This window comes from Lissotriton helveticus, chromosome 5_1 (assembly GCF_964261635.1).
Source record: "Lissotriton helveticus chromosome 5_1, aLisHel1.1, whole genome shotgun sequence".
In the NCBI taxonomy this organism is placed as follows: Eukaryota; Metazoa; Chordata; class Amphibia; order Caudata; family Salamandridae; genus Lissotriton; species Lissotriton helveticus.
Window position 1 is genome coordinate 1,836,123,143 of NC_136065.1, and position 27,831 is coordinate 1,836,150,973.

General features: G+C 42.7%; 1 protein-coding gene across 1 annotated transcript in view; it reads left to right on the forward strand.

Annotated features, from left to right (window-relative positions):
* The window catches only part of SAMD14 (sterile alpha motif domain containing 14), a 294,092-nt gene that overhangs the window by 240,530 nt on the left and 25,731 nt on the right, over positions 1-27,831 (forward strand). Inside the window, exons 6-7 of the mRNA XM_078645242.1 lie at positions 1,427-1,501; positions 10,232-10,391. Of these exons, the coding sequence (XP_078501368.1) occupies positions 1,427-1,501; positions 10,232-10,391 (235 nt within the window). The remainder of the gene's footprint in view (positions 1-1,426; positions 1,502-10,231; positions 10,392-27,831) is intronic.

A 27,831-nucleotide genomic window follows, 5' to 3' on the forward strand; every position in this document is an offset into this window, starting at 1 on the left:
AGTGCTTGTTCTGGTGAGGGCACCTAATGAGCTGTGGTAGTGATTTTATTGAACTCACTGCTCATGTTCTCATAGCCAGGCAGCTTTGGTAGGACTGTCCACTGTGAGATTTGTAGTTGTGTTCCTGAAGTGCTTGTGCTGCAGTGGCTAAGTCTAGAGTTTAGTGAGATGGAGCTAAGATGTAACTGTGCTTCCTGGAGGCTTAGCGGCAGGGTAACACTTACTAGTAGAGGGGTAAACAAACGTTTAAGCAGCTTTAGTCTGTAAAAATGTTATGTGTTACTCAAAGTTTGTGTAAGGTTGACGTTAATAGATCACTACATGTCATCAGAACACTCTATTCCAGTCCAGTCACTCCTCCTATAAACTATTTTTATCTAAAAATGTAGCCAGTTGCATCAGTTGAGAATAACCAGGACTACAATTAACAAAATACATTGGATCGTTGAGGAAAACCCAGGGCCAAATCTACATTGGGGCTACTTTAGGCAAGCGCCTTATAGCATCACCAGAAATGGCCAAAAGGGGGTACCAGATTGCAACGTGACCTCAAAAAGTTATTTTGCTAGTGGAACAGTTGAATGCCAAAATGTAACATTTCTGGAACTGCCCAAGGCTGGAACTAAGTGTTCCTGATGAAATGGAGCACTTGTGCATCTTAGCTAATGTTGGAGCCATGTCTTATTCCTGGCTCCTGTTTCATGGAATATACTTGCATAGTAACCACTAATGCCAGTTCCAACCACCGCCCAATGGTGCCAGGCGTACAATGAGCCCAAGCGAAGTATCGCTAATGTATCATCAAACAAAAAAGGAGCTATGGAGGAAATAGGAAAAAATGGGGTCTCGCCACTCAAACCATGTACTACAACAAAACCCCACTTTCCTGTCACCCCAAAGAAACCTTCCATGTACTCCAGGTTCCTTGTTTGTTTTAGAACTAAAGAACCATTATCTCAGTAAGTTAATCCTTGTAAAAATGTGGTGAAACTACATTGAAAAGTCAAAACAAGCTGGCATTAATCGGTGACGGTCAAAAAGCATAAAGAGGGGCGGAACATTTAGATAAAAATATAGGAAATGCCTCAAGTAGATAATCACCCCAAGCCTGTCGACGAGTGACACCCACTGGCTAGTATCTCATCATTGGCACTTTCCTGCAGCAAAGCTTGCAAACCTCTCTAGTCTGATCTGCATCAGGGAATTTCACAAGAGGCCTATGCAAAACCTGCCTGTCATTTTGTGGCATTCTGCAACATCTGTCTAGATGTACTATTCTTAACTCCACATCTACGTACCTTGAAGATATGCAATGTATGCAATATTTCCTACATGTAATTCTGATATACCACAATGCAGAGGTGATTGTGATGCTCTTGCGTGCTTTACCCGTGTATAGCTGTGATTTTCTGTTGCCTTCTTGCAGAGTGACCCTGAGACGAGCTTCATCCAACAAGAGCAGGAAGGAGAAGGGACTCCATAGGCTTTCCATGGGCAGCAGGTGAGCAGTTTGTGATCAAAGGAAGGGCCTGTCCATCATAGACCCAGCTACACGAACACACATTTCACACACATATCAGCAATAATAACCCTTATAGAGGGAACTCACACCTCACCTAAAACACACATTAGCAATGATAAATTTACAATCAATACTCGCCCCACACAGAAACCAGCTATCATGATCATTGAACAGCCGATCCAGACCTCACATAAACACAGGAATATTGAAAAGCAGTGTAGTGGATACACACCTCATACAATCCACCGCTGTGCAGTGAATACATCACACTCACTCATTAACAATAGACACCCATTTACAGTGGATGCACGCCTCATATACACATTAGGTATTATAATTCATGTACAGTAGATTCACATTCTCACACAACGGCAATAAAAAAAACGTGCCAGCGAGCGCACACATACGAGAATGGAAATCTTGTATAAACATCAAGTTATGTTCCATCCAGTGAATCATGCATGTTTACAAATCTTCCTGATATAAATCTTGGTTGAATATTAAAGATTGTCCGGTAGAACGGTCACAAAGTAAATAAATAATGCAAACATCCAGCACTAAAACCCACATTATCACGCCAAGTCTCATAGCTACATATGCCATCCCGTGGAAGTGTGTATATTCAACACACCAGCTGGCATTGCAGTGACCACAGACGCAAACACTGACCATCACACTTTATCATACAAACGTATTACCACACATAAAACAGACGTACAAGCTGCCACGTCAACTACAATCACATACTTATACATACAGACTGCCACACACTCCTGAACATACCCATACATGTGCAGACATTTAAAACATTCAAACATCTAGACCCGCCGCAGTCTGCATTCCAGAACACGCCTACACAGAGTTGCAGCTAGAATCACATGCACACACTTTCACACACACAGACTGAGAAAGACCTACATACAAAACCATGTGATGATACACAAAGGCACCCACCCATAACCTTCGAAACATACCATTGGATATGGTGAAACACACTTTAAGCAGACATACATACAAACTGACACCCAAAACCGCTAGATACATCTCTACATGTAAAAGTGTCACTTACACTCTTCACGCTACACACTCATTTTCACATTCACACAGACTCAGATAAACGCAAACCAAGATACACACTCGGACATGCCCGCACATACGCAGTCATACAACGTATACACAACCATACAAACTCTCACACACATTGCATACAAAATCCTAGTATAATCAGATCTCTGCATATATACACCTAGACACACAGTTACGCAAGCCCTCATAGACTGTCAATGGTACATGTTTCTATAGAGACACCCCTGCACATGCACCAAGATTGCCTCTCAGAATACCAAACACTCAATAACACATATACCTACTCTCACAGACAGAGTCTGCCCCGACACACAATACTTCACATCCCTATAAACATACTCGTTCAACTGTGGTACCACAGAAACATATATTCAGCCACAGTCAGTTTTGAAAGAGTAGGCACCTGATAATTTGGTGGAGTGTGAGTGGATGTGATTGTTAACATAACTACAGCTACAATTAATGGAGGCCAAAAGACAAACTAAATCCAGAGACAGGCTAAGAAATGAAATCTGAGAGCTGCATGAGAACCACAAAATCAAAAAAAAGAAATTGCCAGACACAGAGTGCAGGGTAGAGTGATGGAAAGTGAGGAAAGACAATGGCTGGAATGCGGAGAAAACTTATGGATGCACATATATAGTAAGAATTTGAACAGATGCATTAATGCCTACTTGAACCTATCGGAGACCTCTAATCGGAAATATGATTGGTCTGTAATTGCTTGGTTCAAAGCTGCCTGTAAGCACTGATAAGATATTTTACGAAGACAAATAAATGAGTGTCTTTTTTATGTTTATTGACACTTTGTGGCTTTCAATATGTATGGATTGAGAAAGCATGGGTGTTTTTGTTTAAGTTTGAGAAGACATTGCAGTCTAGAAAATGAATCTTACAAGCTGAATTATAAATTATGAAATTATAATTATACAGTTTACTTACTTCTTCTGAAATTGTAAGTATTTTTATGGTAGAAAGGATAACTTTTCAGTGCACAGGGAGACAGAGAAGGAGAAGAAAGGAACAAAGAAAAAGAGAGAGAATAAAGGGGAAAGAAGAATGTTCCGTAATAGACTAGAGGTTGGTAAAATGTTAAAATAACATTAAGCGTATCACAAATATATATTAGATACAAATATTGCAGGATTATCATTAAACACAGGGTAGGTGGATATCCTAAACAAGAAATGTAATTAGGGTTTGATGACTTCTTCATTAAAATACAATTATTTGAAATATTTGCACCACTAATGGAGAAACAAAAATGTGAATGGAGATGTTAGAATGAGTCCGTTTTTTAAAGGGCCAGAAGTATTGCATTTCATACCATCAATCGTATGATTAAGACAAATATCAGTCCACCCTTCTGTAGGTGAAAGTTGAGAATTATTTTCCAATTTACAGCTATTTGTAGAATTTATATTGTAGTAAATAGGTAGAGGTGGGCATAACTCTCAGAGTTTCACTCTGGGAAATCTGCGGAGATACATAAAAATTAGGCAAGATTTCAGGGAGTTCAGCCAAATGGTGCTCAAGAGCGTATGGTCATTCTTGTTGATTTTGCTGCTGCTTGAGTAGAAAATCTACAAGAGCGACACTAAATCAACTCGAGAAGCAGCCCTCTTACTGTGACCGCCAGCATTAGAAAATTGCACTAGGGGACGCCAAATCACACTTGTGCCCACCAGCTCACATTTCTGGAGCCTTGTGGGGAAAAAAGTCTGCCAATTGGAGATTGGTCGAATTTGGGCAGGAAGTTCACGTGGAGTTGCCAAATTCTGCAAATTCTGTGGGTAGAATGAAACATTCAAACAGCCCCTAGAAATAGGTCAACTATTTTCCCTTTAGAGATTAATTTGTGCCATTCCTAAACTGAACTCCTTAATAATGCTAAAAAAGGATATTTATATGAAGGACAAGATTGAGTTGCTTCCATGCATTTAACCAAAATACAGTAATCAAATGGCTTTCACAAAATAAGTGAAAGAAAGTACCCGAAGACCAGTATAACATTGGTAAAGATAAATCCAGTTTAGTGATAGACCCAGTGGTGACAAAACATCTGTTAAGAAACTATTATAAAGTGTTGGCTGCAAACACTGACCTGGATGCAGCCAGACCTATACTCCATATGTCATTTTATATTTGTGAAGACCAAACAATATTAGGGTCTGATTTCCAGTCCAGCTGTTGTTTTTTATTAGTAGGAGCATTGGTTTGTTATAGAATAGAATACATTTTAGCAAATGTTGCAGCTATTCCCCAAGACGGCCCACCATTAGAATGGGAAGGTTGCGAGCTAAATCTGGTTCTATCAGCCAAAGCAAGTCACATTTCTCATAATGTGCATAAAAAGTTTGAGGCAGGGTAAAATTGCGTGCAAATAAGGGAAAGGGTGAAAGTATTGTGGTTAGATGTAGGTGAGTCCAACTAGTACCTTTTTCTTTCAATTGTTTCCAATATTCAACTTTGTTATCAATTGTAAAAGCACTATTGTACCAGATAGACAAGACAACAAAGGTCTCCTTTTTAGCTAACATATCAAACAAGATAGGATTAAATATCCTGCATGTCTTTCTGAAGACATGAAAATAGTACAAAGTTGGGTTTTGAGTCATATATATAAATTCAGCAAAACAAATAAGAAAATTCGGTTTTTCCCTATATTAACTCTAATAGGTAATTGATCATGATTTGAGTCTAATAACCAATATCCAGCTTGTTTCAATGAGAGGGACATATGATATACAGAGAAACATGGGAAACACAAAGCAATTAAAATTCCAGATGTCTTTGAGTTCCATAAAAAAATTGATTAATAACAAGTTGATAATTAAAAAAAAAAGGATTTCGGAAGATTTGCATGTAACATAGAAATTGATTTAAAGTTTATGTGCTGAAACATCAATTTAAAAGTATCCAACCTCAACTCCCACAAGGATAAGAAAAAAGTATTAACATTTTCAGTTAAACTAGACACTTTTTGCTTGATAAAATTCAAATGTAACTTGACCCTTTCTTTAACATTTTTAGTGAACCAAAGACCCAGATAATTCATTTTAGCGTTATTCCATGCTATGTGAAACTGTGAGCACATTCGTTTATACAGATTGTATTCAGGGACAAGCTTTTTGATGTATATAGATTTATTTTAAAACAGATTTAGAAGAAAAGAGGTTAACAGCCTAAAATAATAAAGATAAGGATATTTTGGCACCTTTAACCTATAAAAGGACATAATTCGCTCTGACAAAATATTTTTCATTTTTGTCATAAGAAAATCCCTTAGCATTGAAATTCTGTTGAATTCTGGCTAAAAACAGTTCCGGTGAGTGTATAATTAATAGGGGGAACAGAGGTCAACAATGATGCATACTTCTCTGTAAAGTAAACTAATGCTATTAACATAAGTAGCAGCTGTGGGGTCAGAATAAAGCATAAAGATAATCTTAAAATATAAGATCCATACCAATGCCATAACAATTACATGCCAAAGCTATAAACCTAAAGTCAAACACGTGGCAATCAGTCAGACACTTTTTCTGCTTCCAATATTAAAGCTGCAAATTGCAATTTAGAAAGGCCTGCTTTACTGATAAACATTTAAAAAAGTATGAACATTAACTAAAGGCAGGCATCCACTAACAAAACCAGACTCTTTCAATCCAATCAAATCAGGAATAATCAATTCAACTCTTAAAGATGTAACTTTTGCACACATTTTACAGTTAGAATTAGTAGGAGAGATAGGTCTGAATATTTTGCAAAAAGTAAAGTCCTTATCCAGTTTTGCGATAAGACATAATGTGGCTTCAGCAAAGGAAGTAGAAGCTTTCCCTTACAATAAGAAATAGTTAAATAATTCAAATCACGTCAAAATGCTTAAATCGGAAATAGCATGGATAGCATCAATGCTTTCATCAACATTTACATCTTTTTCTAACTTGTATAAACATACCATAGCAAAGGGGTGTTTGGTTATGGAAAAAAGTATTCAGTGAAAGTGTGTTTACTAATTATGGACTCTGGTGCATATAAATATTTTGGATAATAATAAAACACTCAGTGATTCAGAAAGGGCAGTCATGAATCTTCCATTCACAATAGTACAGAAAATAGATCTATCTTTTTTAACTGTTAGTTAATTTGCAAAAAGTTAACCAACTTTGTTTTGCCAAAAAGGAAACTTGATTTCAATTTTGCATCGAGAATTCTATTTAAAAAAAAGATTGGACCTTAAGCTTGTCTTTTAGAGTGTGCTGAGACTCTGAGGCGAAGCAAGTTTGTTTTAATATTTTGATGTAATCTAATAACATTTTCAATTTGTTAATACAGAGGTGTTTTTAGATGTGAAATTAATAATGAACTCTCTGGATGACAGTATATTTTGAATTGCGATACCTTCCAACAGATAACATTTTATGAATTGATTTGTGTTCAGTTAGAATTCTTACAAAAGATCAGGCATTACATCTGTGTTTAAACTCCATCTATTATTACCATATTTTAGTGGAATTTCAAATGGCTTAAATAAAAGGTGAATGATCGGAGAATGATATGGACCCAGTTTCAAAATTAATAAGGTTAGTAGTTAAGTGTTTACTTGACAAAACAGGGCCTGCCCTATATTGAGTTGAATGGATAGGAGAGAAGAAAGAAAATTATTTTTTATCGGAGTTATAAATTGTCCAAGAGTATGATAACGCTGGCAGGATTTCATATTCTGAAAAGCCTTTTGCATTTTATTAGGGATACATTTACAAGTGGATTTCTCATATTAGAGGGAATTCTTAACACTGTCAACATTTTATATTCTTCCAGACAGATGTGTCTGGCAAAGTAGCACCATATGCAATCAAGGTAATTAAAGGAACCTCATGTAAACACATCTAAAACAGCAATTTACTCTTAGAATAAAAATATGGAGCCCTCACCAGAAGAAGTGACTTCTACAAAAGTATAATAACTTTTTGCGAAGAAAAAGATAATATAAAACATTACTCACCCAATCTCTTCCTACTATAGCAGCCTCAATTTTTGAAACATTCATTTCTTGCAGCAACGCATTTTGAACACCCAACCTAGATAAGTGAGAGAGATCTCATTCCATTTGTATAGGCTTGTTAAGGCCCTTTATGTTCCAAGAAATAAGTCTAGTCATTGACAGATATTAAACAAATATAAAATGAAATAGCCAAAGACCATACAAAAGCAATAAATTAAAGGCATAAAATAAGAAGAACAATTACTATAATGTGTAACTAAGCAAATGTATAGACAGAGAAAATAAGGTCAAAAGAGCCAGCATTGAAACAGCACATAAGATAAAGAAAGCCTAGAACCACGAGGAAGAAACTGAGTAACATACCAATAGTGAAACAAGAAGATGTGGTATTGTCAAAGCCAGAGGTGATCTCTATAGTAATGTAGGTTAATAACATCACAACATTAACAGGATAAATACCTCAGGAGAAAATAGAGAAAATGAAGCGACATATGTGGGACTTGCATGCAAGTATCATTGACCATCCGAAAGCATCAAAAGTCAGAGTCTTTAGGAAAAGGCAATCAAATAATTCAACAGTGGAAACATAGCAAACATAACAAAGGTAAGATAGATGTTATTTAGAACCATGTCCATCTCATCCTTTTTTTTTTTTTTACAAATGTACAACTTAAGCTAGTTAGGATCACTATAAGCAGTAGTTTTGTTCTCGGATGCATTAGGCCAAATGTCACATTTATGTTTCTCAGAGCAGTTCTTAAATCCGGGAACTCCTATCTAATAGCTATAGTTGTCTAGGCCATGTGTTGTGAAATATAAATTATTTTACATTCCCAGGATAACTGATTCTTAATTTTCACTGCAGCGATAACTTTCAGCAAGTCTGTGATGTCTAAGAATAACACAAAAATACCTCTGAATTTAACGATGATATGCATGACACCAGCCTTTCTACCAAGCCTATGAGCTCTAAGAATATTGACATTGGATAGATCTGGATTGTTTAGTAATTTGGGAAAGAACAACATTTAGAAAATAAATCATATCCTGTTATGTTACTTAAATTTATAAGGTGCACAGCTACCCCAATGGGTTTCCCAGCGCCAGCCTTGTATGAGAGGAAAAAGGGAACAAAGACATTACATATTGAACAGCCAAGTTTTCAAACATCTGCAAAAATTCCCATAAATGTTTTCCTTTTCTAATGAAATGGGGAGAGAGTTCCATAGGGAGGGTCCTAATTAAGCAAAAGATTGACCATGCACGCGCATAGGTTTGATTCTCGAAACTGTAAATTTAGACTGTGTAGTGGAGCGGAGGGGGCGTGAGGGTATATAGGGTTGAACTAAAGATTTTGAGATATTGTGGGGCTAGACCAGTTTTAATTTTGAACATATAGCTCAAGGCTTTGAATTTGTTATGATACTCCACATTTAGCCAATGAAGGTCACGAAGAAAGCCAGAGATAGGGGCAGTCTTAGGAACCTAGCAGAGTAATCTGGCAGTCGCGTTTTGCACCACCTGCAATCTTTGTATCAAAGCTTTGTGGAACCCAGATAGAGGACATTGCCATAGTCCAGCCTAGATGTAACAAGGGCTTCTCTTTCTGATTTACCCGCCGTTCCTTAGATTAGTAAATTATTACAGTGATTTCGAATTTCTAAGCTTTGGTGTGCCTTACAAGCTCCGATACTTCAGTTTCAAGATATGTAATCATATGTTGTTGATTCTGGGCTCCACCTAAGATGATTAATTCTCAATTCTGCCAAGACTTTATGTGACTTTTATTTGTTTCCTTCATAACCAGCTATAGAGCCCTTATTTCTTCCAGTATAATTTCTATTGCGGGATAGAAGATGATTTGTTGGATCAAGGAGGATCTTTTTTGGTTGTTTAGACAGAAGGGGATTCTTTTTTTGCTTATGAAGCAGCCACTTTTGAAGCTGAAGGCTTCACGTCATCTGACAGGTGCATGCTTTGATGTGCAATTTCCATCAAGGAAGCATCAATTGAAGCTATAAATTAATGATCAGAACCGTTTATGAAGACTTTTTGTTTGCTAGGTGGAAAGGAGATTTATAAAAACCATAAGATTTTTTGATTCTTCCCATCAGACCATAACCTACAAATAAAATAATGGCATATAAAAATCCCTAAGTATGAGAACATATTCAAAGACACTGTATAAATAATTAGTCTGGCCAGTTAGAGCTTAATAGCCAATACTTTTTAAACGTAACTTATGAAAAGGCAGGATATGTCAAATATTAAGATTATTGAAAAGATCAAGCTGTGAATGGCTGCAATATAAAGGAGAAAAAATTATGTAGTGGTGCATATGGGTGTATTTCCACAGTGTGGAATTATACCTGTGTTTAACTCTGCTTTTGGGAAATAGCTTATGTCACATGACATGACTTTCCACGCAGTAATCCTAGAAAGCTGCAATGGGTGCAACTTTCCAGACTTACTCCCGTGAACCTTTGTGAATTCACAAACGTTGACCATTTACACTCACGCCTAGGAGTAAGTCTGTGGGTGTGAATATGCAATTTATTTGTAAATGGACCCAAACATGTCCGACCTTATACTGAGGCACTGCTAATCTCTCTTTTCAGGGAATCCATGGAGGGATCTGCACGGTCCTGTGTCTCCCCCTTCATGCCCTTCTCCTGGTTCTCAGACAGTGGCAAAGGATCCGCCTCATCAGGGAGCACAGTGTCTCCAACATGCTCCCCAAAAAGTGAGGGGTTCAGTCCCAAGAAATCAGCATCACAGGTAAGAGCATCATCCCTCTGTTAAATGCAAACTACCTGTTTTTGAATAGTGTCAATAACTGGTGTTTAGCGTGTTTCTAAGATATTGGCAAATAAGGGAACAGAAGAAGAATTTATATGGTATATGGCCATAATCATTCGGCGTAGTGAAGCTAAGATTCCAGACCTTCTTATTCCACTGTTGATAATCTCTACACTAGACCACGCCCCTTTCCCATTTCTCATCTCCTAGACAGTAAAACCTATAACAACTAGTAAAGACATATGGCAAGTGTACCACTGCTTAGGTTTGCATAGCTAGAGAGGTGAGTTTTTACTACATTTGAACTTTCCGTGTTGGGTTTATCTCCCCCTCTCATCATTTTCTTTGCTTGGAGGGACGATCAAACAAAATTTGAGCTAGTTTTTATTATAAAGTTTCACTGCAAGCTTCTGGAATTCAACTAGTGCTAATTCAAGAAAAATCTAAGTAGACACTGATCCCATAAAAGGTGCTGCCAAATTGAAATAAATGGTAAACCCCGGGGAGAAGGAGTTAATCTCAGCAGTGCTGACACGTTTAAGTACGCCTTGTGTAGAACTAATGAGCTAATTAATATAATTTGATGTTTTTGCCCCAGATCCAAACATTAGATTACTTCTCGCTGGCTTCCCATTCCTCCCCCCTCACCTAAAATCATTATCTTTAAGAACGGTGGTAGTAGAGTTAACTTGCACCGTGTCAATGGGGTCAGCTGCCTCCATCCAGCATTTTGGGTGGCAGTGCCTAGTAGTTTGGTTTTCCCATCACATATGTGAGCCTACAGATCCCACCATGTCTTACACAGTGTCGCTTGATGAAGATGGCCCTATAGGCATGGTGTTGCTTTCATCTACAAAAAGGACTGTTGTAAAAAGAGAGAAAGTTAGAAGAAGATACCTGGAAGCAAGGAGACAAATTCACAACCGTAGTGATTGTAAACATAACAAAGGAGGTTTGCGTGTGCTGGCTCCCCATCAATAAGAGATGCCAATTCGAGCTGCTCATGCATGCCTACAAAGCCCTCCACAATACGGGACCAGATTACCTGAACATTCACCTGACCTTCTACCAGCCCACCAGACACCTGCGGTCCACCTCTCTGGCCACCAACCCCCACATCCATCGTACTCAAGCTGGAGGATTCTGCTTCTCCCACCTCGCTGCCAAAGCATGGAACGACCTCCCCATCCACCTCCGAACCGCTACCTCGCACGCCGAATTCAGGTTGTTCGAGTAGCCACACCCCATGCCTCGCCCGAATACCCCCCTGGGTGATTAGCGCACTCTACAAATGCTGATTGATTGATTGGTGATGTAGCTCCTGCCTGCGAAACGCAAGTCTCAATAAAAGCCGAGCCCTGGCTCTCCTAGAGGGGACCGATTTCTGATGGAAAGTGGAATTGCGGAAAGGAGTGGGCTGGTGGGAGGGTAGGGGCTCAGGCTAGCCTGCAAGTCTTCGCAGTAGTAGACAAGATATCATAGGCAAGAAATGAACTCAATTAGCTTTTGTGACACTCACTACTCTGTGCAGTCATCTGTGAGTTCATTTTCTTTGTTCATAGAGTGAATACACCTGTTTTTAATGCATTCTTTTTCTTGCAGGGAATTACAACGCGGTCATACAACGACCACATTGTAACCACACTTACTATTACCCTGCAAGTCGCACTAATGACTTGCAGAGGGGGTCGCTGGATGTTAGAATAGTATAATTAACTGTTCCAACTCCAGTATGTGCAACAGTAGGGAAGGTGTTGAATTTTAAATCCAACACCACCTTCCCCCTCCGCAAGTCGTTGTTCAGACTTGCTGAGTAATGGTATGCATGGTTACAACGCGGTCGTTCTCACGACCGCGTTGTAATTCCCTGCGGGGAAAAGTATTCGTGGTAAAGGATGTTTACCGCATAGAGTGAGCCCTAGTGTGTAGTAACTATTGGCGGCTGTGCACACCAAGCTTGGCCCGTACGTTTAGTCATTTGGGTTCATGTTCATAGTGAGTTGTGCACCTGAGTGGAGTGACTCATGCCCATGTAGGCGTTGTATGCAATGAGATGGTTTCTAGTAAGTGATTTGGGTGATAGGTGCTGGATTCCTCTGTGCAGTGAGTTGGTTTCCTGTTGATTTCATGTTTGCAGTTGGCGATGCAGTGAGCCGTGTGACTCTGAAGAATTAGTTGGTTTTCTGTGCTTAGTGTATGTAAATAGTGTGCGGACTGTAAATTTCACTCTAATTAAAATTATTTTGACTGAGCAGGGCTTATTCTTTGCCAAAGCCTTGACTTATCAGGTGGTGTTTTGGGTGGTCTCGCCTTGTGACCTGTGACCAAAGGGAGCTTTTCAAAAACCTCCAGAGTACTGTGTTACACTCCATGTACAATGTGTAAATCCACAGGTATGTCTTGGTGCTGAAGAAAGACAACACTGGCCACCACTGCCTATCCCCCCTCACTGTTCCCAGTGCCCCCCTCTCACACAGCCCCCAGAGCCTCTTACACTGCTCGATAGAGCCTGCTTCCTAGTCTGCACACCCATGCCACCTCAGCATATTGTCTAAAAGTGCAAGCTTCTCACAGTGTCCAAGAATATGAACATTCCACACTACCCCGGTGCCAGGTGCTGCCACCACGTGCCAGTGCCATCTCTTCCCACTGCAAGGAGCTGCCTTCTCTTCCCACTGCAAGGAGCTGCCCTCTCCTCCCACTGCAAGGAGCTGCCCTTTCTTTGCACAGCTCACCAGCTTACCCTCCTTAACGATGCCCACCGGTACTTGTGCCGGCTCCAATGCAGACCTGGGCTCTATTGGAATATGCACCCTGGCTGGGTTTCCACATTCCCAGGATAAAATATACATCCATTTGTTGTTGTTTTAGGAGTCTGCAAAGACCTGGCATGATAGTAAATGGGACTTTAAACAAAATGGAAAGTATTAATTTGATAGGTTTCCCTTTGCACCTACCTCGTTTCTTCCCCACTGCTCTTGCGGAACTGTTTGGGCTCATTACCTTTGCTGAAAATCATCGGGCTGCCACCGTGGATACCGGCGAGGGGATAGAACTCTGGGCTGCCTCGTAGTCCTCCCGCCGCCGCACCTGCAATCTGCGGCCGCCGAGCGGAGGACTACGCCTCCCAAGCTACATCGCGGCAGGAGCCGCCATCGCCTGGCCCCGCCCCCGGACGCGCTACTAAAGCGCTCGCCACCGGCTGAGCGGGTGTTTCCCTTTGCACCTACCTCGTTTCTTCCCCACTGCTCTTGCGGAACTGTTTGGGCTCATTACCTTTGCTGAAAATCATCGGGCTGCCACCGTGGAAACCGGCAAGGGGATAGAACTCTGGGCTGCCTCGTAGTCCTCCCGCCGCCGCACCTGCAATCTGCGGCCGCCGAGCGGAGGACTACGCCTCCCAAGTTACATCGCGGCAGGAGCCATCATCGCCCGACCCCGCCCCCGGACACGCTACTAAAGCGCTCGCCACCGGCTGAGCGGGTGTTTCCCTTTGCACCGACCTCGTTTCTTCCCCACTGCTCTTGTGGAACTGTTTGGGCTCATTACCTTTGCTGAAAATCATCGGGCTGCCACCGTGGATACCGGCGAGGGGATAGAACTCTGGGCTGCCTCGTAGTCCTCCCGCCGCCGCACCTGCAATCTGCGGCCGCCGAGCGGAGGACTACGCCTCCCAAGCTACATCGCGGCAGGAGCCGCCATCGCCCGCCCCCGCCCCCGGACGCGCTACTAAAGCGCTCGCCACCGGCTGAGCGGGTGTTTCCCTTTGCACCTACCTCGTTTCTTCCCCACTGCTCTTGCGGAACTGTTTGGGCTCATTACCTTTGCTGAAAATCATCGGGCTGCCACAGTGGATACCGGCGAGGGGATAGAACTCTGGGCTGCCTCGTAGTCCTCCCGCCGCCGCACCTGCAATCTGCGGCCGCCGAGCGGAGGACTACGCCTCCCAAGCTACATCGCGGCAGGAGCCGCCATCGCCCGACCCCGCCCCCGGACGCGCTACTAAAGCGCTCGCCACCCGCCTCGCGGGATGCCGGGCGAAGCCCGGGCAAAGGGCGGGCCCTCTTAGGCCCTCCGAGGCTGGAGGAGGCCGGGCTGGGCCACCTCCCTGACGAGTTGGCCATTGGACTACACATACCGGTATTCAGTTTCTTTCTTGTTGTTTAAGTAACTGTCCCGTGTATCTTCCTAGCCTTCTCTGTTGAACTCTGTTGAACTATGGTACGGACACTCCGAAAAGACCGTAAGGTCACCATCGCATCCACTGGGGGGGTTGCAACAGGTACTATCGACCAATTTCTGACACGGGCTAAGGTGGTCATAGAGAAAGAGATAGCATTAGTAGAGAAGCGTTTGTCACATTGGATCTTTTAACCGGGAAGCGCTCGTCGCTTGGCAAAATAGCAACATCTGTAACACCTGAATCTGTACCAAGCCTTATCCCACTAGTTACACCGAGTCCAGTGTCTAGCCACTCACCAGAGGTAAACGATGGTATTGAGATGTGTTCTATAATGAACTCCACCCCCTTCAGTTTGACCTCTCATGCTTCCCACGTATCCTCTCCTGCAATATCCATCTCACCTGCTTTATCCATCCTATCTTCGCGGCTTCCTCGGTCCGCCACCTCTGTACATGTTAATACTGATACACATAATACCGCCAATAATAGTATCAGTATTGTTAATTCACCTGCATTATTGTCCTCCCCACCTATTATTCCCGTGCATGTAAATACAGATCCCCCAGAGATTACTGTTATTGGTAACACCAGTATCACCGATCCACCTGGAAAAAGAAAAAGAAGCGTCACTCCACCTAAGAAGGCGCCACCAAAAGGCGGAAAAAAGTGCAAAAGGCCCCTCGTGAGCCTGTTCCACATGTTACTTCATCCCTAGTAGTTAATGATAATCGCAATTTACTCCATCAAGGGTACAATGAAACGAGATTATTGGAGAAAATGGAAAAGCTTGTCAGGTCCTTAATGTTACCCCTAGTCGAAAGGACGAAACAGCTCACCTCCAAATTAGATCACATAGAAAAAACTAGTCACTGGCAATACAACCAGACTAGATGTCATTACCACTGTCTTAAAACAATCAAAGACCTCATACTCCAATACTGTAATACAATCTACAGCACAAAACCCTAAAAACACAAACAAGAACTCCAACACCAGTACAGCCCTGGTTACCCGCCCTGCGACAACTACGACTTACAAAAGTACCCCAGATCTCAATTCAAAGGGGCCTATGAGTACCATAGCCACTAGACCATGTACCACGCCGAAGATTCAGCCTGATTCACGTACTAAAACAGCAACCAATTTGCCTAAGACACCGGGTGACACGAAAAACAAACATATACACCATCGAGCCCCATGTGTAAACCTCCCTCCGGAAGCATTACCCTACACAATCATCATGGTAGGAGTACGCGGAATTGGAAGTGATAAGTGGGAAACACACAGGGACCTGGAGCATAAAGTCATCTACTGGCTAAACACCAATCGAACACTTCCCCCTTTTTCCAATACAGAGATTCTTAACGTTAGGAGGGTAAACTGGGTAGGGAAGACAACTAAGGACTTGGAGGGTGACTGTGTCATCGTGAGTTTTAAAGACTTGTGGGTGGTTGACTTTATCCGCAGGGAACCAAGGTTTGGTAGAGAGGGGGATATTCAAACATTAGACCTACACTACTTTTACCCTGGTATGAGACAAGGACCACCTTTACACCATCAACATGTATATAGAAGAGAACCACATGTAGGGAATACATTCAACAGGGCTATGTTTTATCTACCCTTATCAAACCGATTCGAGCCATTCTCAAATCTAGAGGGAGTAGATTGACCATTTGGCAAGGTGGATTTGTCTGTAATCACTAATCTTAATCTTGATAAAATGTCCCGGCGGGGCCCTAAAAATGGAGTGATTGTAGAACTTATAGATAACGGGCAGGAGGAGGGTAACGAGGAATGGCAGGTTGGGAACATCTGCTATCAGTACCCCGTTGTGGAATTAATAGCCAATACTATAAATAATTCAGCCCTGGTTGCGGATCCCTCCGCAAACTTGGAGAAAGATTATCACTCAAGTAACCCTGTAAAAACCCTATGTATAGAGACACATGCCCCATCTAACCTTAACTTACCATCGCTACAATACCCATAGGCAGTCACGAGTCGTCCGTACTGCATCAACCATCATATGTAACAGGAGCAGGTTTGAATTTTATAACCTGGAACATAGCAGGTATAAATAGTAAATTAGACACCCCATTTTGGAATGACTTTATTTTACAAGGGCATGATATAATATGTCTTCAAGAGGCATGGTATAGAGATTCAATCACTGTCGAAGGTTATATATCAATTTGTATTCACGCCGAGGAATCGGTTGCTGGTAGGGCAAAGGGAGGCCTAGTAACACTGATTTCCACCGGGCTTACTAAATTTAAACTAGGTAAACATATAGAAGTCGGTACCCATGCCTTAATAATTTACCTTGAACATCACCAAACCAACGATTTGATGATTGTTAACTTCTATAATAAAATTTTTAATTCAAACAGAGACCTAGTGGTACGAGAAATAGATATAGCAATAGATAACCTCCTTACTAATTATAGAGATTGCCCTGTCATTCTTTGGGCAGGGGATTTTAATCTAGAAGCCTGTGCCGATGCCCAAAAGGGCATCTGTGGAACTATTCGTGATATAGAGGATAGAAGTACCCAAACCCTAAACCACTTCCCACACGATAAATACGGGTTGGCTTTGAATAGACTGGCCGCCAAATTACATTTAGAGCTTTTGGATTGTTCCAAAAAGAGAGGAGAAATTAGATGCCCAACTTTTAAGGGCAGGAATTATAATACCAACATTGATCACATCTTAATATCGAGCGGTACTGCTTATCGTGATCTTTGGATTGAGGAACAAGTTGTGAGTGATCACAACAGCATTTTATTAACTTTACTTGGCTGGGGCCTCCAAACTCACATATACAGTAAGCCGACCCAAGAAATTACGGCCTCTAGACCAAATGGCCCTAGAATTAAGTGGGCGAAAATTAACCCGCATAAACTGTTAGTGGAGATAACAGATATATGCGGCGAGGACTTAATCTATTGCCTCAAAGACGAGTACCACCCGGCAGATATGTTACCCAGGATAAATAAGATCCATGTCACCATAGAGGGATTACTGACCGGCAAGAAGCGTAAACATAGACCCAACCCATCTGGTTGGTTTGATAAAGACTGCACTGAGGCATTATCCTCACTAAAACAAGTGATGTCAGCCAAACCAAGAGATATGGAACTAATTAGGGAAAAACGGCATGTGTATAAAACTAGGCTTGCAATTAGGAAAAAACAATTACAAGATGAGGCATGGGAAAAATTAGATATGGCAGCAACCCTAAAAAATAGTAAACTTTTATGGGAGACAATTAATTGCTCTTTCCTAAAAAATGATACAATCCCTGTAGTGACTTCTAACGTTAGTTGTACAGATTGGATAGAGCACTTTTCAAAGGTTTTTAACTCGGATGAATTGATTTTACAAAGTTTAGGCCAATGGCCGATTATCAGGTTATCCATCACTTTGAACGAGGTCTTGGCAGGACTGGAAAAAAGCAGTGGCGGCAAGGCCCCTGGCCCGGATGGTGTGCCAATAGATTTATATAAACATGAGAAATCACTATGGGCACCCATCCTTGCACGTTTCTTTAATGCTGCCATTGAATTTGAACTCCCACAGACATGGGGTCAATCAATTATAATACCACTATTTAAAAACGGTTCCAGGGCTGAGGCCTGTAATTACAGGCCCATCTCCCTCCTTGACTCCTCCATCAAAATACTAAGTAGGGTCCTTCTGGCCAGACTGGAAACCTGGGCAGAAGAGGAATCCATTTTATCACCAATACAGTATGGGTTTAGGAGGGGGATTGGTACGATGGAGCAATGTGTTAACCTTGACCTTATAATTAACAAATACACCATAGTCAAGGAAGGAAATCTTTTTTTATGTTTCACCGATATCAGCTCTGCCTTTGATCTGGTCGAACACTCGCTTTTATGGCCCGTTTTAATTGACATGGGAGCACCGAAAGACATTATATATTTTCTGGCTAGATTATATGAAATTTTAACATGCAAGGTACGCTATGGAACGGCTGGTGAATGCACCCCTTTTTTTTTAAAGTCAATAGAGGTATAAGGCAAGGATGCGTTTTAGCACCACTTTTGTTTTCGTTGTTTATTAATGGGGTAGATAAGATACTCAGAACCACCGCAGTGGATGCACCACACATTGACGGAAAACCCATTCCGATTCTGCTTTATGCAGATGACGCGGTACTCTTATCGCGAACCGAAAATGGTCTGCAGCACCTTATTGATAGTTTTTCTGCTTTTATAGTCACACGGAAACTGGTAATTAACAAGGGTAAAACCTTCACCATGGCATGTGGGAAAAAGACTAAACACAATAGGACCTTCCTTTTAGATAACGTCAGGCTAGAACCCGTCAAGAAATCTTGTTATCTAGGGATAACTTTCTCTGGGGACGGTGGCTGGACCAGTGAGCAGGAGTCTGTACATTTAAAGCTGACGAGGAACACCAACAGTATCTTTAGATTCGCAACCAAGCTGGGGAATCGCAGAATCAAAGAAATGATCCACATTTACATCATGAGGTGTCTGTCATCTGCATTGTATGGGGCCGGTGTTTGGGGACATAATATAAGTAGCTGTAAGCTGCTCCAACACCAGGAAAATCTTTTCCTTATCGTTTATTATGCACCCCGGCATCCGCTTCCATAGAGATTTTACCCAGGGAAGTAGGTTTAGCCTACTTAGGAGATCTGGCAGCATTACGTCCCCTATCTCTATGGAGATCCATTTGGTCTAAAGCAGAAACAGAGTTTACACAAACTGTTATCAAGGATTGTTTAAACTTCGACAACCATATGCGTATTCCCTGGTTTAGGCACATTCAGTTCTGGTTTAAGACAGTCTTTGATCATGATCCTTTCGTGAATCCAGAATTGGGCGTCCAGGTCTCAAAAAGGAATTGAAAGATCTGTTCCTAGAAAATGCTAAGAAGGTTAGGTCCGCTAGATATGCATCCCAACATACATATGCCTTCTACAACGAACACATCATCATAGAAGGTTACCAACAGTATTTGTCAACTGTTACCAGAAGCTCTCACCGTTTTGTCCTGACTCGGTTGAGATTGGGCACTGTGCATCATTTAGTGTCTTTCCCTCAAATTAGAAGGAGTAGCACTTTGCCCTGCCCATGCGACGGGACACCTAAACAGAGCTGTTGTCACTTTATGCTTTTTTGCAAATTTTATATTCCTTATAGGAAACTGTATTTAAAGCCTTTATTTTTAAAATTCAATATAAGAAGTACCAAAGATGCCTTGCAGCTAATGTTTGATTTGAGTAGCGCAGATGAATGCTTCCATGTAGCTTCCTACATTTTAAAATGTGTTTCCAGTAGGAAATCCATCATTTTATGATCTATATTACTATGACATCATGATTCCAGTAATAATCTGTTTACCATTGGTGTATTGGCTCTATCCTTTTAAATTAATTAATTATATTAATCAGTTGAATTAATTATATATTATGAATTCTAAGATGTTTTTAAATTCTGTAATTACACTTAAACGTTATATGTATCATTCTAATCCTACCCGATAAGCTTTGGGACTACGCACTTTGTCACTTTATCTAAAGGAAACTATGTAGGCCTCATAAATTGATGTATCTATCACATTTTTGTGGACATCCTGTATATGTCCTGGACCTAACATGATAATGGATTGCTTTTAACAAATTTATGATGTATCAAATGTATCTTTTTGTATGCTATATGGTTATATCTATACACCGAATAAAGCATTTGAAATTTTGAAATTTGAATTTGGTACATGGCTTTCCTGCCTTTGTTTACTTTAATTATTAGCCAGTGGTCGTCAACGCAGCCCTAGAACATGTTTATAAGTGCTTGCGATTTATATCTGATGTTTGAGGATGTGCAAATCAGAGCTAAAAATACTGCCTTTAGGTGATTTTGCTTATTTTTGTACTGGTAGGACATTAAAACAGCGGTGGCGGTCGAAAACCAGCCAGGTGGCGACCCTAGCCCTAGGAAAGAGGAGTGTGTTTACTCCAGACATGCCCAGTTTCCCCCTGCTGGCAGCACCCATTGGTTTAAAAGGGTGCTGTGTCTCACCACCAGCCAGTGCCCGCCTGCCAGGGCTGGAGGGGCACATGCCCTCCTCTCTGGTAGTGAGAGGAACTCCTGCACCGAGGCCTCTGGGGATGGGGAGATAACTGCCTTTACCGCTGTGGTGATCTGAGGCGCTGGGCCATTGAGAGATGTTAATGCCCACTGTGATTCCCAAATGAGGGCACATTTGGTGAGCTCAGTCAGTCCTGATCACACCCCCAAGCGTGTAAGAGCCGTGGCATGCACCTTCCATCTCAAAGGAAGGATTCACCAGAGAGGTCTCAAAGGCAGAGCAAGAAAGCGCGAAACAAGCAGCTCTAAAAATAGAAATAAGTGCCCTTACAACAGAAATGCGTGGGTTTATATTAACGGTGCTTCAGAAACGCTGCAGCTGGACAGCCTTTCCCTTTCAGCTAAGGCGAATCAATTGCTGGAGGCGGAAACATAGTCCTTTGCACTGGAACCTGCCAGTCGCTCCACTGTTTAATTCTGAAATACATTCTCGCTGCAAACAGCAGGAACAAGAAATGCATCTTGTGCTTCGTCACACAACCCAGAGCTCTTCTGTAAATGGGCATACAGGATACATGCACTACATTGTGTAACAAACTACCTCATTCGCAAATCCTGCACTGATATGCATTGTTTTGTAATGTAATTGCATTTGTATATCGCTTATTACTGATGATAAGGCGTTGAAGCACTATCCCTGTCCGTGACACTAAAACAGACTTAAATAGCAGCCACAGCTTAGTAACACGTCCTTTTTGTCCAGAAGACAATCAGAATGGTCTAAACAGAGTTTAGACCATTAAGATTAAGATTAAGATATCCAGCATCCCTGCAACAGACCGGTCTAAACGGAGACCTGTACTGGCTGGATTAGGATAACCAGAATTCCTGCAACAGACCGGTCTAAACGGATGCTCTGGAATTGCCCCACCCTTGCTACATATTGGAGCGACGTGACATCTCTATTAACGCACAGCGCTGGCGCAGGCCTACCACATACATAGGAGGTTTGCATTCTGGGGTTATATAGGAGAACTAAATTGAACAAAGTGCCGGCAAGATTCTGGGACCTAGGACTAATCACTGCCAAGCGCATGCTCACCAAACATTGGAAGAAGAGTGAGCCGCCACTCACTAAATACTGGTGCACTTCCTTCACTAACTGGGCGGGAGCTGAAAGCATCACACTACACCGAGAGGAAACAGCAGGTTTACGAACGTTTCCAATTGCACAACTCTGGGATGACACACTGCGCTCCTTCCAACAGGCAAGCTTGAATCGAGGGCTCACCTGAGGGGTAATACACTAGAAGGGAAATATACCTATGAGGAGTGATACTGCAGCGTAGCTGGGCGGTGTCTTCCACCGGACACCCGCATGCCCCTGGAGATGGCAATATGGCACTTCCTGGTTAGCAATGGATCGGCATCCCCTGTCACATCATGCGACGCTTACAGCACGCTCTCACCACACTGATCTCAGACCCGGGCAATCGCCCAAACAGCTGCATGCTGACCCGCCCCACGACACTGTAATCCTATTGACACAACTTACTCCCCTCCCCCTTTTTATTTCTCCCCTTCTCAGTACCTGAGGCCTTTTCTTCCTTCCCTGTATGGTCCTATCTGACCTTTTGTCCCCAATGGGGTCCTTGTTTGGAAGATACTATGGCAGGTTTTATTGCCATGCTTGTTAATACATTGAATATGTTGCATTGGAGGACGGTACCAATCCGACATTCGGTACTCCTGACTACACACCACATCTGGTGCTACCACATGCTGAATATCAGGAAATATGCGAATAGGAAACGAGGGCCATGGAACATGCCACCTCCCACCACACTTAGATACACAACACCCTGAGGATGCAATGCTCAATATTCTGAGTGTTATCATGTCCATTGCAGTTGAATTACCTACCAATGTCATTATAACATTCCTGCTACAGGAACTGGCATAAACAGATAATGTTTTACTGAGTGTTGCCATTGTACTAACTTATTGTACCAATCTCAGCAATGTATGTGATCACTCCCTACACTTCTCGATATATGTGTATCACAACCTAACTGCATAAACCAATACAATATATTCAAACAAAAAAGATAGCCAGACTCCCTGCAACAGACCAGTCTAAACAGAGACCTGTACTGGCTGCATTAGGATAACCAGAATTCCTGCCACAGACCGGTCTAAACAGCGACCTGTACTGGCTGGATTAGGATAGAAAGACTCCGTGCAACAGACCGGTCTAAACAGAGACCTGTACTGCCATGAATAAGATAGCCAGACTCCCTGCAACAAACCGGTCCAAACAGAGACCTGTACTGGCTGATTAAGATAACGAGAATTCCCGCAACAGACCGGTCTAAAAAGAGACCTCTACTGGCTGGATTAAGATAACCAGAATTCCCGCAACAGACCGGTCTAAAAAGAAACCTGTACTGGCTGGATTAAGATAACCAAAATTCCTGCAACAGGCTGGTGTTTCAGCAGTTCTTATTGGCCGTCCTTTACCAATTAGGTCTGACCCCTGTAGCTAGATTACTCAGAATACCTGCTCGATAGACAATTAGAACATAACTGCCTAGCCTTGCCCATCCCATAATAGACTGTCAGTAACTAGCATAACACGCTTGATAGGATGTCCCTTTTTCTGAGGCGCAGAAGCAAACTCCAGGGATGGCGGATTTGCCCAGTAACTTGCCACCGCACTCACATGGACAGAAATACCATGCCTATGCCTAATTTAGAGAGCTGGTCGTATAAACACGTTACATATACCCTGTCTCTCCAATTTCTGTTCCATAAACGTGTGAGTACATGGACTGTCTTGAAACACTATGCAAAATGGCAGATCCACTATGCAAACCAAATATATATTAAGCTTTGTAGGCGCCTGTTCAGTTCAAGCCTGTTTTTCATAAAGCACATGCATGTTTTGGGAAATTGCTATCTTCCTTGGATATTAGACACCTTCTTACGTATCTGAGATCCTAATTTCTGATTGGTGTCCTTTGTGCAATGCTTTCATTTCCTCCACAATGAGTTGGGTTTCTAGTGTCTTAAGCTGCAGGGGGAGGGAAGGTGCGGAAGCAGCCAGCACGTCAGCGTACATGTGCCAGCTCCTCAGTGCATGAAGAGAAGCTGGTGGTCATTGTAGCAGCTTGCTCTGGAGTCCACGAGAAGTGGGGATTACCCAATTTCCCAGGCTACAAGTATAGGACCTAACAGGGGAACTGATGTTGTGCCCAAAGAGTTTAACTTACACTAAACCTGTTGAGTTGTGTTGAGGGTCCGAGGACCAACGGAGAGGAATGGAGAACAGCTGCTACCAAATCCATTACAACCATGAACATACCTTCATTTAAACTTGGAGACGTCAAGGGCTGGTGGCTGGACCGGTGAGTGGTTTCTCTTCTTCATAGATCAAGTGGATAGGGATGCTACTTCAAGCAACAGATGACCTTTGTGACGTGAATGATTGATTCAACGTGCCCTTCTCTCCATCTTGGGCTTTTGTCATTCTTTCCACAGGGCGGGAAGAGCTCCGCCTGCCTCCATCCACCACCTCTTAGAGCAATGGACAGACCATGGTATCCAAAGCTGGGGTGTTGCAATGGGCTAGGGCCTACAGAGCAGGCCAGAGTCGAAGAGGAAGTCAAGAAATGTGCAGTGCACAAGCTTCTCCTCTCTACACAATCTTTACAGGACACCGAGTATGTCTCTCCGAGTTCCACTTGGTACCGGGCGAAGAAGGTGAAGAAATCACAGAACTATTAGCCCGTGATGCTGAACTTCAGCCTTCCATTAGTCCCATCCCAACTCCACCCTAGGAAGTAGCCTGCCACAAAAGTTAGATGGCCCATATATGTGATTCTCAGTTCTTATTGGGCCTTCATTGTTCTCCCGGTATCTCCTCCTTCCACCCGCTCGGTTCCTCCACACCGAGACAGAAGGCATAAGGAACAGGGTGAGGAAGGTGACTGACTGCTGTTAATAAACGCATGATAGATGGACGAGTAAGGCTCAAGAGAAGAAAAAATGACTCTTTATAGTCAAAAAATAAGTTTAAAAATGCCATGCACTCATCCTTTCCCTGTATTTTGTAATACATTTTTGATCAAATGGATTCCAAGCAATGCTAAAACAAGCAGACGAGGAATAGAGAGAAGGCGAGTGTCACAGGATGATGCTCACCCCACAGTGACTCCACATGGCACCAAGGGTGGTGGGTCAGGTGGGGGGAGCACACGGGGGGGTGCCCATGTTAATAATACATTTTTTTTAACACACCTCCCGCGTCGCATCGCGCTCACCGCCTCTCCTCTTCCTGGGTCCCAGTAGCTGCTGTGACAGACTCCCATTCACTCCCTGTGCTGCTTGTGCGGCAGAGCAGCGCAGGGATTGGGCTTAGCGGGCGGGAAAGACGCTCCGCTGAGGTCATGCAGTCTGTGGGGTTTCTCCAGCCCCACTGCTTAATGCAGCCGGGCTGGAGAAACCTAAGTGTGCATGTTTGTTTTGGTTGGCCTGAGTCAGCCGGCAAAACACATATGCGTACCTAGGGAGTGCACAAGCCCTCTTCCTCCTCCCTCCAAAGCCCCCCTCGATGCACAAGCTGCTTCAGAGCCGGCAAATGAAAAATAAAACAATGCCAGAACATCGTTTTACTTTTTGTTTGCTGGCTCTGCGCCCGGCAGTGGGGTGCCATCCTCTGTCATTGTGGAGGAGCCGCCACTGCATGGCACCATGCACCAGAATAGGGCACCTCTCCGCCCCCACTCATGAAGCTTGTGTAATGGCTTGTATAATGACCCACTCAGGAGATCCAGCTACAGTGAAGTCATGAGCAAAGAGAAACAACAGAGACATTGACCAGCACATTAACGCTTCGACACAAAAAGGAGAGGGTTTCATTAACAACCAAGCAAAAAAATTAAAGTTGGCAGTGTAAAAGGAAAACTTAAGAGAAACGTGCATCATTTACTTTAGAAGACACAATTGCAAGACAAGATCAAACTCTTGACTACCTAGTCACTGTAACTGTGCTCACAGTGTCAAATACCCAATCAAAGTTCTAAAAAGTGAAACCTCTAATGATAGCAGCTTTGTGTGCTGCTCGCCATCTAAAATCTCTGGAGGGAGATATCCCAGGGTGAGCAAACATTGGGGAAGTTGGCCAGACCAAGTTAATTCAGTACATACAGTAAAGTCCACTGCAAAGTGGTCTGCAGTAAACAAATGACTTCAAGTGTCAGTGTCCCTGCATTCCACCCAGAGGTCACCTGTGAAGGAGAGACGACCGCTCTTGTGCAAGATGAACACGGTAGCTGAGCAAGAACCATGGGAGAAAAAAATATACCTAAGACATGGGCATAGTTAAAAACAAGGGTCAGACCTGGAGTGCGGCGGTGACAAGAAATTGTAAAAAGAATTAGGCACAAAAATGGCCCCCTACGACAGAATGTATTGTCATTGGTGCAGAAGTAGTAACTTGACCAAAACCATCTGCAATCTCAGTATGGAAAAGGCGTTCCTGAGGAACCCCAAGAGGCGTGAGCCCATTCTGAACTCTTGATCAGATCACTAGATCCCAAACTGGGGAGTTATCCAGGGTTCAAACTGGATAACTCTGAATACTTGGAGTCGTTATAAGAAAAACTAGAATACTGGCTCGACATGATGACCAGTGTTAGTATCACAGCTAACCACCTCTCTTTGGTCAAACAAGGACCTTGGAAACAAAAGAAACATTTTCTAATCCACTCCTGTTCATTTTTTTTGTTCTGTCTTCTCACTGCTGCATTTCCCTGGCCTTTACCTTTCTAAAATATTTTTGGGAATGACGCTACAGCTGACTTCTGCCTTTTTTTACCTCTTTTTAGGTCTCGGCCTGACGTAAGCAGCACATGCGCTGCTCTCGTCATACGAGGCTACTTGTAATCAATACGATTCCAGAAGCCTTGTCCCAGCTCCGCCTTAACTTTTGATTTGTGCGCATTGTTTTGCGTCACAAATTATGTCAAAGTCAGTGAAATGATTGCACTGAAGGCATGTCACTCCTTCATTGTTGCCACCCTGTCTCCTTTTATCTACGCCCTGTGGGATTAGATCTTTTACTCGCTGCGTTACACTAGTGCCTTTAATTACTGGGGAAGCACTATTTGTTTCCCCTTCCGCCTGTCTCTCTCAGAGACACATCTGCTTTTTTACAGCGGCTGCCTGGCCAACACTTGTTAACCTAGATGTGCCACTAGGAGGTTTACTTCACAGAGGAGCGTCCCAAAACACACCCTCCTCACTTGATCTATAAACCAAAATGCGAGTTCCAGAATTTCGTCTAGGCGCTAAATTGTATCCAGCGCTGCTATCAATACAACGTGTGTGGCTCAGAGATGTCTCTTCAAGTATTCTTGGTGCAAGTCACTGAAAGCCCCACAGCTCCTCCCCCACCCCCATTACATACTGCCATCCACCCAGCAGTGCGATATATCCTGCTGTTGGCTTGCACTTGAGATCTCCTGGGATGCGAGAGTACAACTGAGCCGGTATGCTGTATGGCTACCCGCACCACTCTATACACACCAGGGTCACAAGTAACAAAGTTAGAATTAAGGGCAAAGGGGCTTAACTGTGCGAGCCAGACTAGAGCAGTTAACTGCAACTTTAGAACTGGAGAACCAGGTTTGAGTCCTGGCGTCACTCAACATCCTGTGATTCTGGGCACATCACTTATTTTACCTGTGTTTAACAAATACATGAATCTGAACTTGTGTAATGTGACTAGTGCTCATTTAAAGTGCTACGATGCCTTTAGACTGAGTACGCGCTATATAATCATGCAAAAAAGTTACTCCCTCGCCTCCGAACCTGCAATAAAATATTCTACCCGTCTGTACCGCGGCCACCAGAAGCACGTCACACAAGAAAAATACGCAATAAATAACCAGTCCCACGATACAATTGGAAGTTTACCGGGACCAGTTTAGTAGAGTTCCAAAAACCAGTGGATATTGAAATCAGATTAAACCGCATGAACTTATCCACTGAACAGGCGGTGGTTCTTTAATGAGACTGGGTCTTGGCTACCATGATGCCGTGACTCTCTAAAGTTTGGGGTGCAGAGCACAACGTGGCTTGAGCT